Source organism: Stylophora pistillata, chromosome 9 (genome assembly GCF_964205215.1).
Source record: "Stylophora pistillata chromosome 9, jaStyPist1.2, whole genome shotgun sequence".
Classification (NCBI taxonomy): domain Eukaryota; kingdom Metazoa; phylum Cnidaria; class Anthozoa; order Scleractinia; family Pocilloporidae; genus Stylophora; species Stylophora pistillata.
The window spans coordinates 31,917,538-31,932,090 of NC_142527.1; the positions used below are offsets into that span (position 1 = coordinate 31,917,538).

General features: G+C 39.2%; 1 protein-coding gene across 2 annotated transcripts in view; it reads right to left on the reverse strand.

Annotated features, from left to right (window-relative positions):
• Window positions 1–14,021, reverse strand: part of LOC111334430 (transcription initiation factor TFIID subunit 1) — a 28,038-nt gene extending 14,017 nt beyond the window's left edge. For both annotated transcript variants that reach the window (XM_022940159.2, XM_088732854.1), the window contains exons 1-21: window positions 13,867–14,021; window positions 12,768–12,891; window positions 12,151–12,297; window positions 11,861–11,920; window positions 11,461–11,649; window positions 11,026–11,285; window positions 10,256–10,453; window positions 9,884–10,118; window positions 9,130–9,341; window positions 8,570–8,698; window positions 7,673–7,805; window positions 7,157–7,203; window positions 5,975–6,148; window positions 5,172–5,345; window positions 4,608–4,715; window positions 4,260–4,345; window positions 3,803–3,917; window positions 2,782–2,923; window positions 877–1,007; window positions 592–672; window positions 350–499 (exon numbers count right to left, since the gene is read on the reverse strand). In XM_022940159.2, the coding sequence (XP_022795894.1) occupies window positions 350–499; window positions 592–672; window positions 877–1,007; window positions 2,782–2,923; window positions 3,803–3,917; window positions 4,260–4,345; window positions 4,608–4,715; window positions 5,172–5,345; window positions 5,975–6,148; window positions 7,157–7,203; window positions 7,673–7,805; window positions 8,570–8,698; window positions 9,130–9,341; window positions 9,884–10,118; window positions 10,256–10,453; window positions 11,026–11,285; window positions 11,461–11,649; window positions 11,861–11,920; window positions 12,151–12,297; window positions 12,768–12,891; window positions 13,867–13,971 (3,000 nt within the window). In that variant the 5' untranslated portion in view covers window positions 13,972–14,021. The remainder of the gene's footprint in view (window positions 1–349; window positions 500–591; window positions 673–876; window positions 1,008–2,781; window positions 2,924–3,802; window positions 3,918–4,259; window positions 4,346–4,607; window positions 4,716–5,171; window positions 5,346–5,974; window positions 6,149–7,156; window positions 7,204–7,672; window positions 7,806–8,569; window positions 8,699–9,129; window positions 9,342–9,883; window positions 10,119–10,255; window positions 10,454–11,025; window positions 11,286–11,460; window positions 11,650–11,860; window positions 11,921–12,150; window positions 12,298–12,767; window positions 12,892–13,866) is intronic.
• Between the last annotated feature and the right edge of the window lie 532 nt (window positions 14,022–14,553).

Sequence of the window (14,553 nt, forward strand, 5' to 3'; positions counted from 1 at the left end):
CAAAGAAAAGATAACAGAGTCATCATCTCGCACAAAGAAGGCACTTTGTATCCACTATGCGTCTTACAAGAGAGAAAAAAAAAAAAAAAAAGCAGCATAAAGAGGCCAAACAAAAAACTCTCCCAAGCACTTTCGCTAAATCCTCGTCAAACCATCGTGACGCTGACAAGTTTATCTGCTCGATTACAAAAAAGCGCATGAATACCAAGTAAATTAGCAGGTCAGGTCGATTCAGGAGTGTCATGTAACATATCAATAACATTGAGAATTGATCAAAAATAAAACCCCGAGTTTCTCTATCTTCTAGCCACGCAACAGAACTAAAACAATTTCGTGGGCAGTACTCCACCTTATTTGCCATAGGCTTGTTAGGTACTCTAACGTATGAAAATCCTTCCCCACACCCAGTAGGGTCCGCAGAACCTGTCACAGCCAGCTGACATTTTCCTCTCATGGCTGAGATAAATGCTCTTGTGGTATTCCATGGGGCTGTGCGAACCTAGAGGAAAGAGGCGAGTCGCACTTTTAACCTGACTTACTAATAAGACATTCCACATCCATAAATGAATTTTCCATCTCGCTAACATTTACCTCGTCATCAATATTTTTGCTTTCTGGATCATCGTTGTCATCCTCGCAGGAGAACAGAGATTTCTCGCCATAACCAGCATCCTTTGAAAAGTTAATAGAAAAGGAATTAAAAGCTAATTGAGTAATGCTCAATCGACAAACAAACATCAATAACACAAATAATCTGTAATGATCTGTATTGAGCAATTTGCACTGGTAAGATCTATTACAACTGCGCAGGAAGCAAAAAAAAAAATAAAGAATGACTGGAGCTTTCTCCTTCTTCAGTCGCACATGGCAGCCCACCTTGAGTCTCTGTTCTGCAGCCAACATGCTGTAATAAGCACAACACTGCTCGGGTGACACCAGAGCTCGCATCTCTTCCTCCGTTGGCAAACGGAAATCATTCTTCAATACCCACCAATTACAGTCAGTACCTAAGATAACATTAGGATGTATCAGTCAGCTACTACACCAAGCACGCGCTAACTTTCCAATCTGCTCTGTTTCTAACTTCTCTAAAGCTTTCATGAGCCATAACACCATGCTATACTATGTAATTTAATAATCTTCTGCAGAACTCTACGCTATGCTACTTTATCTGACACTATTTTTTCTCTTCATTCATAAATAATAATAATAATAATAATAATAATAATAATAATATAAATGAAACAGTTGTTTACAGTTGTATCAACTAAAACACAGTGTATCGCGCCATGTTATGCCCGGTCAAACGCACGCAACATTTCAAAGTAACATCTTGTAACACTGTTGGATCCTGTTGTGAGTTGTTGTGAAGGAGCTGGCCAAACGCGCGCAACATCTTGCAACATCCAAAATTGTTGCAACAAAACTCTGACCATTCGCAAACTTAAACCAACACCATCCAACATCTTGCATTGCAGGGTGGCCAGTCGTGTGAAACAGGTTGCGCGCGACAATGTTGCTTGATGTTGCGTTGAAATGCTGCGCGATGTGGTCGGGCCTTTGCCATGCTAAATGTAACTAACATAAGCTACACTATTCCACTCGTGTCTACCCTATACTCACTGTCAAAGGTAAGATCTTTGGACTCCATTTCCTGTGAATCTAAAATAGTTGATCTCGTTAAGGTAATTGGCTCACCTTGCTGCTGGCTACTGTTTAATTTGGTTTCACTGACTTACTCAACATCTACCCTGCACTGAACTATTCTCACCTACGCCAGTAAGAATTCATACTCCTGTAAGACAGAGTCAAACACGTGCGACTAACTCATTCACACATCTCTAACTCACGCATGTAATCATCATACTCTCGTGTAACTAAGTCGCACACTTGCTACACACTCGTTCACGCATTTACCAACTCACAAGATAGATTAACAACCACCTTTACTACAAACACGAACGGAAAAAAAAAAATTATCTAATTTCGCTTGATTTTTTTCAAACCCAAACAGATCCAAAGAAATACAGGAAAACTTTTTCAGATCACAGTAAATGTAAATATCTCCACGTGAATGCACAAACAGCTTTAATAATGGTAGACAACAAATGTTTGATCCTTGGATTTGCCGTTAGTCTCCAATTAGATTCTTAATTGATAAAAATTGCGCGATTGCATCTACTCAATTATGCACGTGCACGATAGATCCCGACACTTGCAAACTCTCACGAACGTGCCAACAGACTGGCCCCGGTTGTTCAGAGAGCGGATAAAGCTATCCAACAGATAAATCGCCATCCATATTAATTTAATTTATTAGCTTCGCCGACAGGCAGGGACCCCGCAACAGCTTGCACCAATTACTGCGGGCCATAGTACCCACCCATCCCACCCCAGGGGAGGACATCCACCACACAGTGATCTCGTGCGTGGGAAATTAACGTCTCCTACCCCAACCCTGCAGGAGACGGGACCTACGGTTTATTCGTCCTTATCCGAGAAGACTAGAATGTCTACCATTTGCTGATATTATAGAAAGGTAGCACATTGTCCTCAGTAATTTTAAGACCTCGAATGTTGGTCCGGCCGGGGCTCGAACCCTCGACCTCCCGCTCAACAGTCTGGTACTCTATCCATTGAGCTAACCGGGAGGCGGTTATCCAGCGGATAAGTGCTATTAAAACGTACTGCATTATCCACCTGATAGAGATTTATTCAGTATATAGCGTTATCCATCCTTCCAACAAGGGCCAGGTGTATAATTTGAACAAACCGACCAACCTGTTCTTTTAAAGTCAGCACAAAGTTTGAGTCGTTTTCTAATGCTACTCTCAGAGTGCATCGGGAAGGCTCGTTTGATGTCGTCCATCTTGATTCTCCTTGGAGTGTCTGGACTTTTCCAAAACAATCGATAGATGAAAATCTGTGAAAATATCAAGCCATCTTAAGATCTGCCACATCTTACAAATAACCTTCAGTCTGCTTAGATGAGCTTCTCCCAGTTTCTAGAACATTACGCAACGAAGGGTATCGTTTCTCTCCCCTGGAGGGATGCAGGTCCATCACAAGTTACTTCCCCCCCTCCCCCACCACCCAGCGTTTAGTCAGGCATTCCCTAACAGAGTTACCGGCACCGACCTATATTCCTGAATGGAGAGACACACTGTACGAACAAAGCGTCTTGCCCAAATCAACAACACGGTATGGATCGAGCCCGAATCTTTGGAATTACAGTCCCGCACGCTCAACATAAAGGTCCCCGCAATTTCTTTTCCCTTCACGTGACCACCATCGAGCATATTGATGACTTCATCAACTCAACAAAATATTTTCCCATCCGACCGGGCCAAATTCAGCCAATAAGCCGTTTTTTCTTTTTCTCCCTTTCTTCTTTCCGCTCGCATCTCACTGGGCCGCACAGCTCTTTCTGGCCCTGCTTACGCCATCTTGTACGGCTCTTCTACGGGGTTTATTAAAAAAACAATAGCTCTTATCCCAGTTCTGCGTGCGTGGTTTAGTCGGACAGCGGTTTATTATATAAGCGTGCGAAAAAGCGAGGATATCAGGTCAAGCCTGGGGCCGATAACACATTTTAATCAATCTTACATGATAATGAGTTTCGCTCCGACGAAGGGCTAACGCTCGAAACGTCAGCTTTCATAATCGTAACGGTGGCCAATTTACCATTTCAACTTTGTTGATATATTCAAATTATTTCGTTACCCCTACCGACGCAGCCCCAAACAGTTTCTTTAGAAACTATCCGCCTTTTTACATGATAATGCATTCAAGTTCAACTTACTTGGAGGAAATCTCTGGCGTGAATGTTCGCTTTTTTCGAATTTGGTCCTGGAACTTCAAATTTTGGGCATTCCTGGCCCACAGTAAAAATTGTTTTCACATCACGAATATGATACCTAAGTAACAACAACAAAATAGTAAATTTTAGTGGAAAAACATCGAATCTAAGGAATCTTACGCCAGGTTTTTTACAGCAAAATGTGTGACCATATTAGAAGAAGCGTGTGTTCACATCAGCCATAAGCTTGGAGCGATCATAATGAAGTGCCTGATAAAGAACGATGTTTTTATTTTGGTCTCGTCATGAGCGTAGGACAAAGATAAAAATTCCTTATAATAGATCGACCCTCAGAACTTCGAAAATCGCACTCCAATGCTCTACCACTGAGGCGCAGAGAAGTCAGTGGTGAAGCAGACCATCACTAGATTCATGAGTAAAGGGAAGATACAGTACTAACCCAGACGAATTTCTGATGATAAGGAAGTCTGTCTCAGGTAATTCGTGTTGGAAAATCGGAGCTCTAAACAAGTTGCTCTCAAAAGCCTACAAAGAAAGACAACAGTTCGACCTTTGCAGCATACAAATTACAAAAATGGATCGAGTTTCATTACTCTCAAAGTGAGGGCAGTTCTAAAAAGAAGTGGTGTCAGTACTCAGGTTATCGTAATATCAGATACTGACACAGAAAACAATGTTTTTAATAACCGCCCTAATAAGGATGAAGACACGACTCAGACTTTAAAGGCGAAACAATAAGAGTTGCTAACGTTCTCTCTGAAAAGAAAAAAAAGTTGTCCAGACCGACCTGTAGAGACTCCCCTGGTGCCAACTGGCCAAGAAATGGCGATGTCTGATGCACTGGAATTGGTTCTCCATACTCATAAGCTGGCATACTCTCATCCTTCCCTGGTTTCTAACAGTAAAGCATTGTAAAAAGTACTGGTATGTGAGAATGGGCCACAGGTAATAATCATTACACATTCACGATTAAATAAACCCTCCTACACCCACGGTAGATGAAATCAAATGAGCTGAGCACAATCTCCTTTCTCTTTTAAGTATATCATTGCCCAGATGATAAAGCTTGCGTGAGAAGAGAAGATAGGAGCGTGCGCGAGAGTTCGCCCTTCCCATACACCCTACGTCTGCTTTCCCTTCCAATACACCCCAACCCAGCCCCCCTCCCTATACACATCACCACCCTCCCCCATACACCCCATCCCCACCCCTCCCCATACACCCTACCCCCAACTCCCTCCCCATGGCTGCCACACTCTATTTTGACTCTAAAGCCTGCTACACAGGAAACACATGATCATGCTATACGACATGCAGCCATTAATTCTAGTAGTTAAAGCTGTTTCCTCACCCGTTTGTAATAATTTCTAATCTTTGCATTCATGCCAACAGCCATGATGAGTGGCGGATATTCCTCACAGTATTCAAAAAACACCAAACTGCCGTCCATTCCAGTCAGATCAGCTGGTGTTCTCATGAAGAACATTTCTCCTCCTCCTGATGCAAGGCGCTCCTTTTCACGTTCCTAAAACAAGAGATAAATTGTGAAAAGTACATTTAGACCGCCTCTGAAATAAGTAGCTAATTAAGTTAAGGATTATCTTGGTTTCCGTGAAATGAAGAGACTATTAAGATGGCAACCCCCCTCTACCCAGTTGGGATTTAACTAATAAACGCCAGCGTATTGTCCCATCCTCATCTTGGAGCTCGTTCATTCTCTCAAATGGAGAGATGCTCCGTGAGAGTAAAGAGTTGAAATTGCATTTTTGATCATCTGAAGATTTACTTCACAGCTCTTTTCGATTGGTTTATAAATCTGACCCCATCCTCAATTATCCCACAGACAATCCTACTCTTGAAGGTGACCTCCAGTCTGGTTGTCAAAATGCCAGACACTGTTACTGACAGTAGCCTTTTTATGACTGATTTTCTACCTCACCCCACCCCACTAATACAATATTTTGTCATGTGTCCCTTATGCTTCACCAATACCCATTTGTGCTCTGGGGAGGAGAAAAGCAATGACAGAATGAAGTGTTTTCCTCAAGAACACAACACAATAATGCACCTAAGCCTTGAACCCAAGGAGTCTGGTGCACTACACATGAGCTTACTTCATCTCCTGCTAGTAAAAAATCAAACTGCTTTTCTCACCCTGGCTTTCTTCTTGATATGCTTCAGTAGCCCATATACATTATGTCTTCCAGGTTTGGACAGGGGTCCATGGCCAATACCCTTTAGAGGGACACGATGAAAATGACGCAAGTCCACTGCAACCATATAAGTGGGAAAATACGGCCGCTGGAGCTCAATGGCAGGCAGTGAATGCTGAACAAAATGAATAAAAAAAATATTCAGAATTCTAACTCACTCTAACAAGTACCAGAAAACATATTAACCCTTTAACCTTAAGAGTGACCAACATGTAATTTCTCCTTGCATTATCAACCCTGAATCACACATTAAGGTCAGGAGAATAAAGGAAATGATCACCAACTAAAGGAGCTCTTGATTGTTAACCAAATTCTCTTTGTCAGCACTTTAGGAAATGTATGGAGAGCAGTGTGGAGAATAATAATAATAATAATAATAATAATAATAATAATAATAATAATAATGACTTTATTGGATCACACAGTTACTGGTAGAACTAGTAGTTTTCACTGTGGTCCTCGCAAACAACTGAAACAAATAATTCAAAGTGAAAATAACAATTATTAAGAATCCCAACTGGCTGGAGGCAAACCAGTTGGCTATTTACAAGCATGGCTGAGGATTTGAACTCGAAGCTACCGTGAAACAAATCCAGGTAGTGGTCAAGGCGGGACTCAAACGCGGGAGTGGCGGATTGCAAGTCCGACATGCTGACCACTCGGCCACACTGCCTCCCTGCATACTGATGTTAGGGCTGGTGGGTTAAAATCCTAAATTATTTCCTTAGAATTGCTGTGGATAATTCATCCAAATTCTATGAGATATGTGTGATTTTACTTCACATGTAGTTATGTGTTATACCCACTGTTTGTAGTTTTTATTGAATTCAAGGTCAAAATGACTGTAGTATCATTTGATGTCTTTTTTATGCCAAACAAACAGTCCTTGGACAAAAGGAAATAAATCTTACACCAATTTGGAATAATTTTGACCTTGATCAGTTAAAACTACAAGAGGGATTTTAAACAAGTAAATACAACTTTTTTCTAGTTGCATGCTAAGAAATAACATTTTATGAAGGAAGACTTTGTTAGCCTTTGAACAAACAATACAGAGCATTGATCAAAATATTCTAGAGAAATCTGCACCTGTACAACCCTACTGAGTATATAAAATTCTGACCTGGACAAGATTTGAACCTCCAGTTGTATCCAAAGAGGTTTCGGCAGCTGTAAACAAACAAGGCCTTTGCTTAACCCTTTATCAAAAGAAGTGATAACCTTTCTCCTATAAATTTCCATATATAATGAAGCCAACAAATGATGAGAATTGAAAAACTCATCAGTTGGAGGGCATTTTTTTGACATCTTGACATAACACTGAATTATCTCAATAAATTTAAAAAGAGACAGAGCAACAAGAGGGGAAAATTACTTCTCAGATCTAGAGACTTGATGAGCTAAATTGGAAATGACAGTTAGTAGCTATAGCCCCAGAAGTGAACCTATACAACTTCTCCTTCCAAAATCATAGCAAATATCAGTTGAAAAGAAAGAAAATATCAATTAAATACAGTTCAGTATTATGACAAATTCTCAGCACCAACACAGAAGGCAATGCATTTCATCAAGAGAGGAGAATTGACATTCAGATCTTGGAAATAAAAGAGTTGAACAAGAAGCTTGCATGATCACTCACTATTCTTTGCACTGTAATATTCATCATTTGATAAATTAAACTTGTTCTTCAGCTGTTCCTCTGATTTCCTCTCTTGTTTCTCATCATCTTTAGAACTGTTCTTTCCCAACAAAAGTTTAGATTTCTTAGCCTCCTGGAAAAAAATTTCAAAGGTTATGGTGTTTGGTTAGAATAAGGAAATTATCAGGATGCTACATTTAGCATCAAAGAAGTAATCAGGTCACTTTTTTTCAGCCTCATGTGGTCCACTGGATCACTCTTAAAAATACCTTATTATTCACAAAATCCAGTAATTTGGTATAAAAGAAGTGTTTTACTTTCCCGCAACTTTGCACATCACTTCTAACCATCTGAAAGTATTTCATGCTAAAAACAATACCGTAAATTCTCTAATAAGCCCCCCTCTTCAGAAGAAGAAATTTATGAAGCCCCCCTCCATTATGTCCCCCACTCCTCCCCCTCAAAAAAAAAAAAATTCAAACACTCCATATCAGTAAGTACAATAAATTTATTCAAATACTTTAATTTTTAGTTTGTCATTTAAAATTGATCATGGTGATTGACTGATTGATTTTATCACGATGATATCAATAGAATATGGTAAACAGAAATTACAGAGGGATGCTAAAAAAATAACATGGCTAAACAAGGTCCATTGAGAGAGTTAGATCATAAAATTGAGTTCTTTATTGAGTTCTAAATTAATAAGCCCCCCCCTCTACTAAGCTACCCCCTCAAAGTATCTGAAATAAATAAGCTCCCCCCCCAGGGGTGGGGGCTCACTAGAGGATTTACAGTAACTGGCATGCTGGCTAGAGTAAGCTTACTGATGTTGAAAGAAGAAAAACAAAAACAGAAAGATAAAATACTAGGTTTAACCAGTTATATCCTATCTACCTTTTTGGGAGTAAGTGTTGCTGTATTTTCCTTGACAAGTGGACCAGTGTCCTCTGGGATACTCAGAATAATGTTCTCATCATTTGGATCCAGTCGCATAATGGTAGGAGAAGGGATTGATGGCATGTTCTAAAACACATTATTAAAAACTGGATCATTGGATAATGCAATTCAAGACTTTTTACTGGCTTAGCCATTATGGCATATGAGCCAATATACCATAATCTAACATCTGTACATTGTAACATCCGGTTTCTTCTTACAAAATAAAGTCGACATGTGTCTAATATCTTGGGGGCGTAATTTTTTAATAAAACAATTATTCCACTCGTGCTTGTTGGATATGAGATGATTATAGCCAACTCGGTGCTACGCGCCTCGTTGGCTATCTCTCATCTAATATCCAACGCGTGCTCATGGAATAATTGTTAAATATAAAGCATGTGATTACATTTCATACACATCCTCCTATTACATGAGGCACTAGGGGTTGGATTTCTAGTACCGTGTAAATGAAGCTTGTGGATGTAATTTGAGAAATTGGAATCAAGAATAAATACCTGTGAATCCCAAATAATCTTATCTTCCCAATCACCATAAACCAGTTCTCTACTTTCCACTGGGAAGATAGAGTACCATGTTGAAGATTTCTGATTATTATTGTCTACTCCAGCTCCTCCTTGTTTGTTGGGCGGATTCAGGAAATTTGTATTAGCTCTGATTGCTTCGGTTGTGTTCTTTAAAAAGGTTTCAAGTCCTGGATGCCTCACGCCTGAGTAAAAAAAAAAGAAAAGAAGTTAAACATCTCATTCTCCATTGCCTATTAGAAGAGCATTTGTCACAATGCATTTATGAAAAAGTTTGTGTTTCAAATAAAATTAATCTTGTTATTAAAATTTGTAATATTTAAAGTAACCCACATTTATTTCTGGTGGGAGGAGCAGAGTCTTACTAGTAACTTCACTTCTTAACTTCACTTTTTAATCAACAAAAAATTATGAAATAGAGGTTTCTCTATACATTGCCTTACATGCTGACAAGGAGAATTTGTTTAACAATCAAGAGCTTCTTCCATTGGTGATTGTTTCCTTTATTCTCATAACGTTTCTGCATGATACAGGGGTGATATTGTAAGGAGAAAACACCTAGATGCTAATCACTCTCAGGGCATGCAAGGGTTAACTGCAGAATGAAACTCTTTCCATACAATATCTGTTGAGCCTTATGGTGTCCATGTTACTAAAAGATGTAATAAGAAAATAAGACAACAGAAAAATAAAAAAAACAGCTATAATCAAATATTTTTATCTATACCAAGTTGTTGTAGTAACTGTTCCTGTTGTGCCGCGTAAGCTTGAGCTGTGCGCGTCGTAGCTGTTGGTATCCAGCCTGCCCTGGCTTGAGCTTGGAGGTTGGGTTTTACATCGTCAAGAGTCCAGATGATATCATCCTCCCAGTTCACTTGGGCCACCATTTCAAAACATTCATCAGGGGGGAGGGAGTCTGGTGATTTAGGCAATACTGAAGCATCACCGACATCCTCTGCTTGCTGTCAGAAAAAGCAAAACAAAACAAACAGAAAGCAACAAGAAATAAATTACATACATATCGAGAATCAGCATGAATGGAACTGAAGTTCAAAATACTTCATGAGAAAGAAGACAATGTATTTTTTTTCAACTTCACCTCCTTTAGCTTGAAACCATAGTCTAAGTTTGTTCCATCATCATTCACTCCGAGCATTTCATACCAAAGAGCTGCTGGGCCATTGCGCCATTCACATGCACTTTTGGTTGAAGCATCCTGGGAACCAGTAGAGTTCCATTCACCTATAGAATCCCTTAATTCGTCAAGGGTTGGTTCCCACGGTGCCATTAATTTGTCCTACAAGAAGATTTCAAAGGTGTTTTGTCACAATATTTTGAGAATCCCCTAAAAACGGAAAGAAATCCCAAGCCCTTTTACTCCCAGTATCAGAGCTCTAATTCTCAACAATGTTTTCCTTACATTTTGTAAATTTGGCTTTGAGAATTTGGTGTTACCAACAAATCAACCAATATTCTACCTTCAATAATTTTTTTTCTTCAAATCGCTTTTAAGTTTGAAAATGAGTTGTTCATGTAGGGAAAGATGAAGATTATTCTATGGAAACTGCCTACTGATAATTTTTATTCACAGGTTGCAATGCATCAAAAAATGAATGGTTGAGGGTAGCAAACAAGTGTCTGAATAAAAATTGTTCAACCCATTTCTCAAGAGTGAAAAGACAAGGGGATGATACATCTGTTCTCTCAAAATTTGACTTAACAGAATAACACATAATTCTCATTTTTGTGCATATACCAAATGGGGGCTTATACCAAATGGCAGCAGTAATCCAAGGATTTACAGCATATGTCTCGTGACCCAAAGGACTTCAAACAGCTAGTAAAATCTCCATTTTTCATTTTAGTTACCTCATCATCAGACATACAATCTTCAGGTCGAGGACTTGGTGGAGTTTTCGGAGGTTCAATCACAGTCTTTTCATCATCTTGTTTTTTCTTCTTCTTTTTCCTTTTCTTAGCATTACGCCATTGCTGAGGCATGGACGAAGCTTTTGCAGGGCCAAAAAGACGGGAAAACCTCAAGACCTGTCCAGGGCGGAACTCTGGAAACAGATCTGTGACTGTTTTTCCATCATGAGTGGTCAGTTTGCCATCCTTGTTCAATAAGTCTTAGAAGATAACAAATACAATAGAATTTGAAACATCGTAAACAGTTATTTGTGAGCCTTAATAATATATTTCAGTATTAAACTAGGCTTGTGTACATGTTCTGTTAAATTCCTGTCTGTAGAAATTTCCTGTGAAAGGTAGACAAATGGAGCAGAGAACTGATTGTATATCTACCTGATCCAATCGTACCAGCAAGAGGAGTAGCAATTGAGTCCTTATTGGCACTGTCATTCACTCTGACACTCTCCCCTGATGGAGCCACAGACACCTGTGGAGTTGGTGGTGGAGGCATTGCCAATCTGTCCTGTTCGTGTTTAGACAGTGTGGAAGCCGCAGGGACAATGGTAGGTAACAGTAAGTGACCTGATTTGTTAGAATAATTATAATCAGAGAAATTTCAAGCTGGTAGTATAGCAAACAAATTTAAATATATCAATAAAGTAAAATGATAGTTCCATTATAATCAAAATAAAGTACTGATATAATTTATATAAGTTAGGTGCTCCCATCAAAACTGGCACAGTCACCTCCTACAGTATGTCACTGCTAAAACTATGTCATCAAGCAAACAAACCTTTATCATTCTGTGTCTTATCGACATTGTCAATACTATCATCATCATAGTCCTCGTCATCTAAAATTTAATCAAATCAAATTATTTTGATTCATCCCCTTAACAGTTCATTATTGTAATAAAAATTGTAACATTGTGATTGTAATATAATTAACTTCAATCCCCCTTGATAAGCCCAGGTGCTTTGAGGAGAACAACAAATAACAGATAGAGACAATAATACAAAACAAAAGTCAATGAAGGAGAATGATGTTTTGATAAGAATTCTTCACTTGGTTCGTGTGACTTACCAACTGTGCTTGTGTTCTTCTTTTGAGAGAATATGGACACAGCATGTTTGTAATATTTTTCCTCTTCTTCCTCTGCTAGCTCGGAGATATCACTGTAGTCTGTTGCGCTTGAATCCTTCTGAATCCAGCCTTCTAAAGGGGATTTACCTGTTGAATTTTTACAAATTCCAAGCAATTTGATGCAGTGATAACAGGTATTAGTTGGTGGTCAATTTGTCAGATACCACTGGAAAAGGAAAGCACTGAGCTTACCATGTTTCAATGAAGGATTCAACATTTAGAAGTGATGAATGGGATGCTAGTCCATCACAGATTACTATCCCATCTTACCAGCATCTCGTCAAGTTTACAATAATGAAATAATCATTCTAATTAATTTAGTAAGAAACAACTAAGAAATATAGCTATTCCCTTTTAAAGGATGCTAGAACAGCTCACGAAGTGAAAGATCCAAGTTGACTGGATATCTAGCAACAAGACTTAGATTATCCAGAGCCTAAAATGCAAATTATTATACCTTTTGCCTACAATGCTGTGTAATTGGAGCAGGACCCCTCCATCACCTACTCACTAAATTGATCAGATATTGAACCAAAAGACACCAAAATGTATCTTACTGGTGCTTCCCTCCCCCAGTGGACCTGATTCATGATGTGGTGAATTCCCTTCCTCTGCTATATCTTGCACTAGACTTCCTAGACCACTCAGAGAGCTCAGCTGAGAAAGATGGCGCCGTGATTCCTTACAAGAAATTTGAAGAATATATACATGAATATGAATACAACAATACAGGTCCAATATTAAACAGTGTAATTCAAAATTCAGTAAGATTTCCACACACATAATGGCAAAAACAATAGATTGTCATCAGGACTAGGGCTTTAATTTGTTTTACAGTGGTTTGGTGTTGTGCGCAAACATTTACTAACAATCCAAGCCCAGCTCAAGTCACACTGATAAATGGCCTAGCAATTATATCCTGTATTTGTTAGGCTTGATCAACAGCTGCTGTTTCTCCTCCCTCCACTCTTCTCCGCCCCCCTCCATCTTCTCAGGGTGTGGGGGGGGGGAGAGCAAACCCAGACACAAGAGAGCAGCAAAAATCAGGCATACACATTTGTAAGCTTCCTCACTTTCCACATCAGTAAATGATACACATTTAATTTCTCTTCTTCCGATTTTTTTCCTTGATTTCTTTGATTCCCTTTGTCATGTAACAGGACATAAAAGCCTACTTAAGAGCCCTGTGGCCCATCGGGCTGGCACTTAACTTAGGTTTCCGTAGCATGAAGCAGCTAGGAGTAATTCTAGCCCCCCCCCCCCCCCTGGATGGGATGCTAGTCCATTGCAGGGTTACCCCCAGCATTAAATTCGCCAGTTCCCATTTAATTCTCCTGGACTTAAGGACATAAACATACGCATAATTACCCTTCCTAATTAGTTGTTTATATTCAAGCCTAACTAACCACAGAAAAAGCTTATATACTGGGAGTGAGAAAAAATTAGAACAGCTAAAACAAAGGAAAAGCTTTTCCTAATAACGAAAAAGTATATATTCTGTTTAAGAAGAAACTGAATGAAAACAACGATCAAATCAAATCCTGTTAAAATGTATAATTGTGGATTTCAAATTATTTGTTGAGTAAAAGTCTTGAGGTCATTAACATGTGAAAAAACGAAACTATCCACAATCGACTAATCAGAAGTGTAAACTACCTCATCTAATATCTCTGTGTCTTCAAGCTCGCCTTTCTCGTTGATATTTCCAAATAAAAACCCTGTTAGATTGAGAGAACCATCCTCGTCCTCCGAGTCCGCCATGTTGGCGACGGAGCGCTAAGATATATGGGAAAGCATTTAGTTTCCAGTCTCTCTGGCTCATCTGGGTGCTCAATAAAAATTTTAATTTGCTGAGACCGATATTATTCTGGACACGCTTAACCAATGTAAACAAAACTTGTCGCCAGGCCGTCGAATTAACGCAGGGCAAATATCCTTTTCAATATATTAAATGATTTTTTTGAAAAACTTTACGCTTGTAGACACTAATCTTCACTTAGCACATCAACATGAGCCGGTCTGACGGTAAATCCATTGAATGGGTGCCGTTCAAAAAAAAAAAAAAAAAACAAAATCAGCAAGAGCCATACTATGGCTCTTGAAATAAGTTAATCCCGGTAGTATTCGCTATTGTAACATGATAAAGTGCAGAGATCGAACAGTCGCGACTGTAACGTACCACAAACTTTTTTTAATTTCTGGGTGGACAGAGAGGAAGTGTGGGCGAAGGCGTCATTCAAATTAAATTTAGTTTCAGAGCGGAAAGGGACCTTCAGTTTCTATGTACTATGTGGGCGAAGGTATTCCTGTAATGATAAAACTTTTCCCAAAGTTTGCTAATTA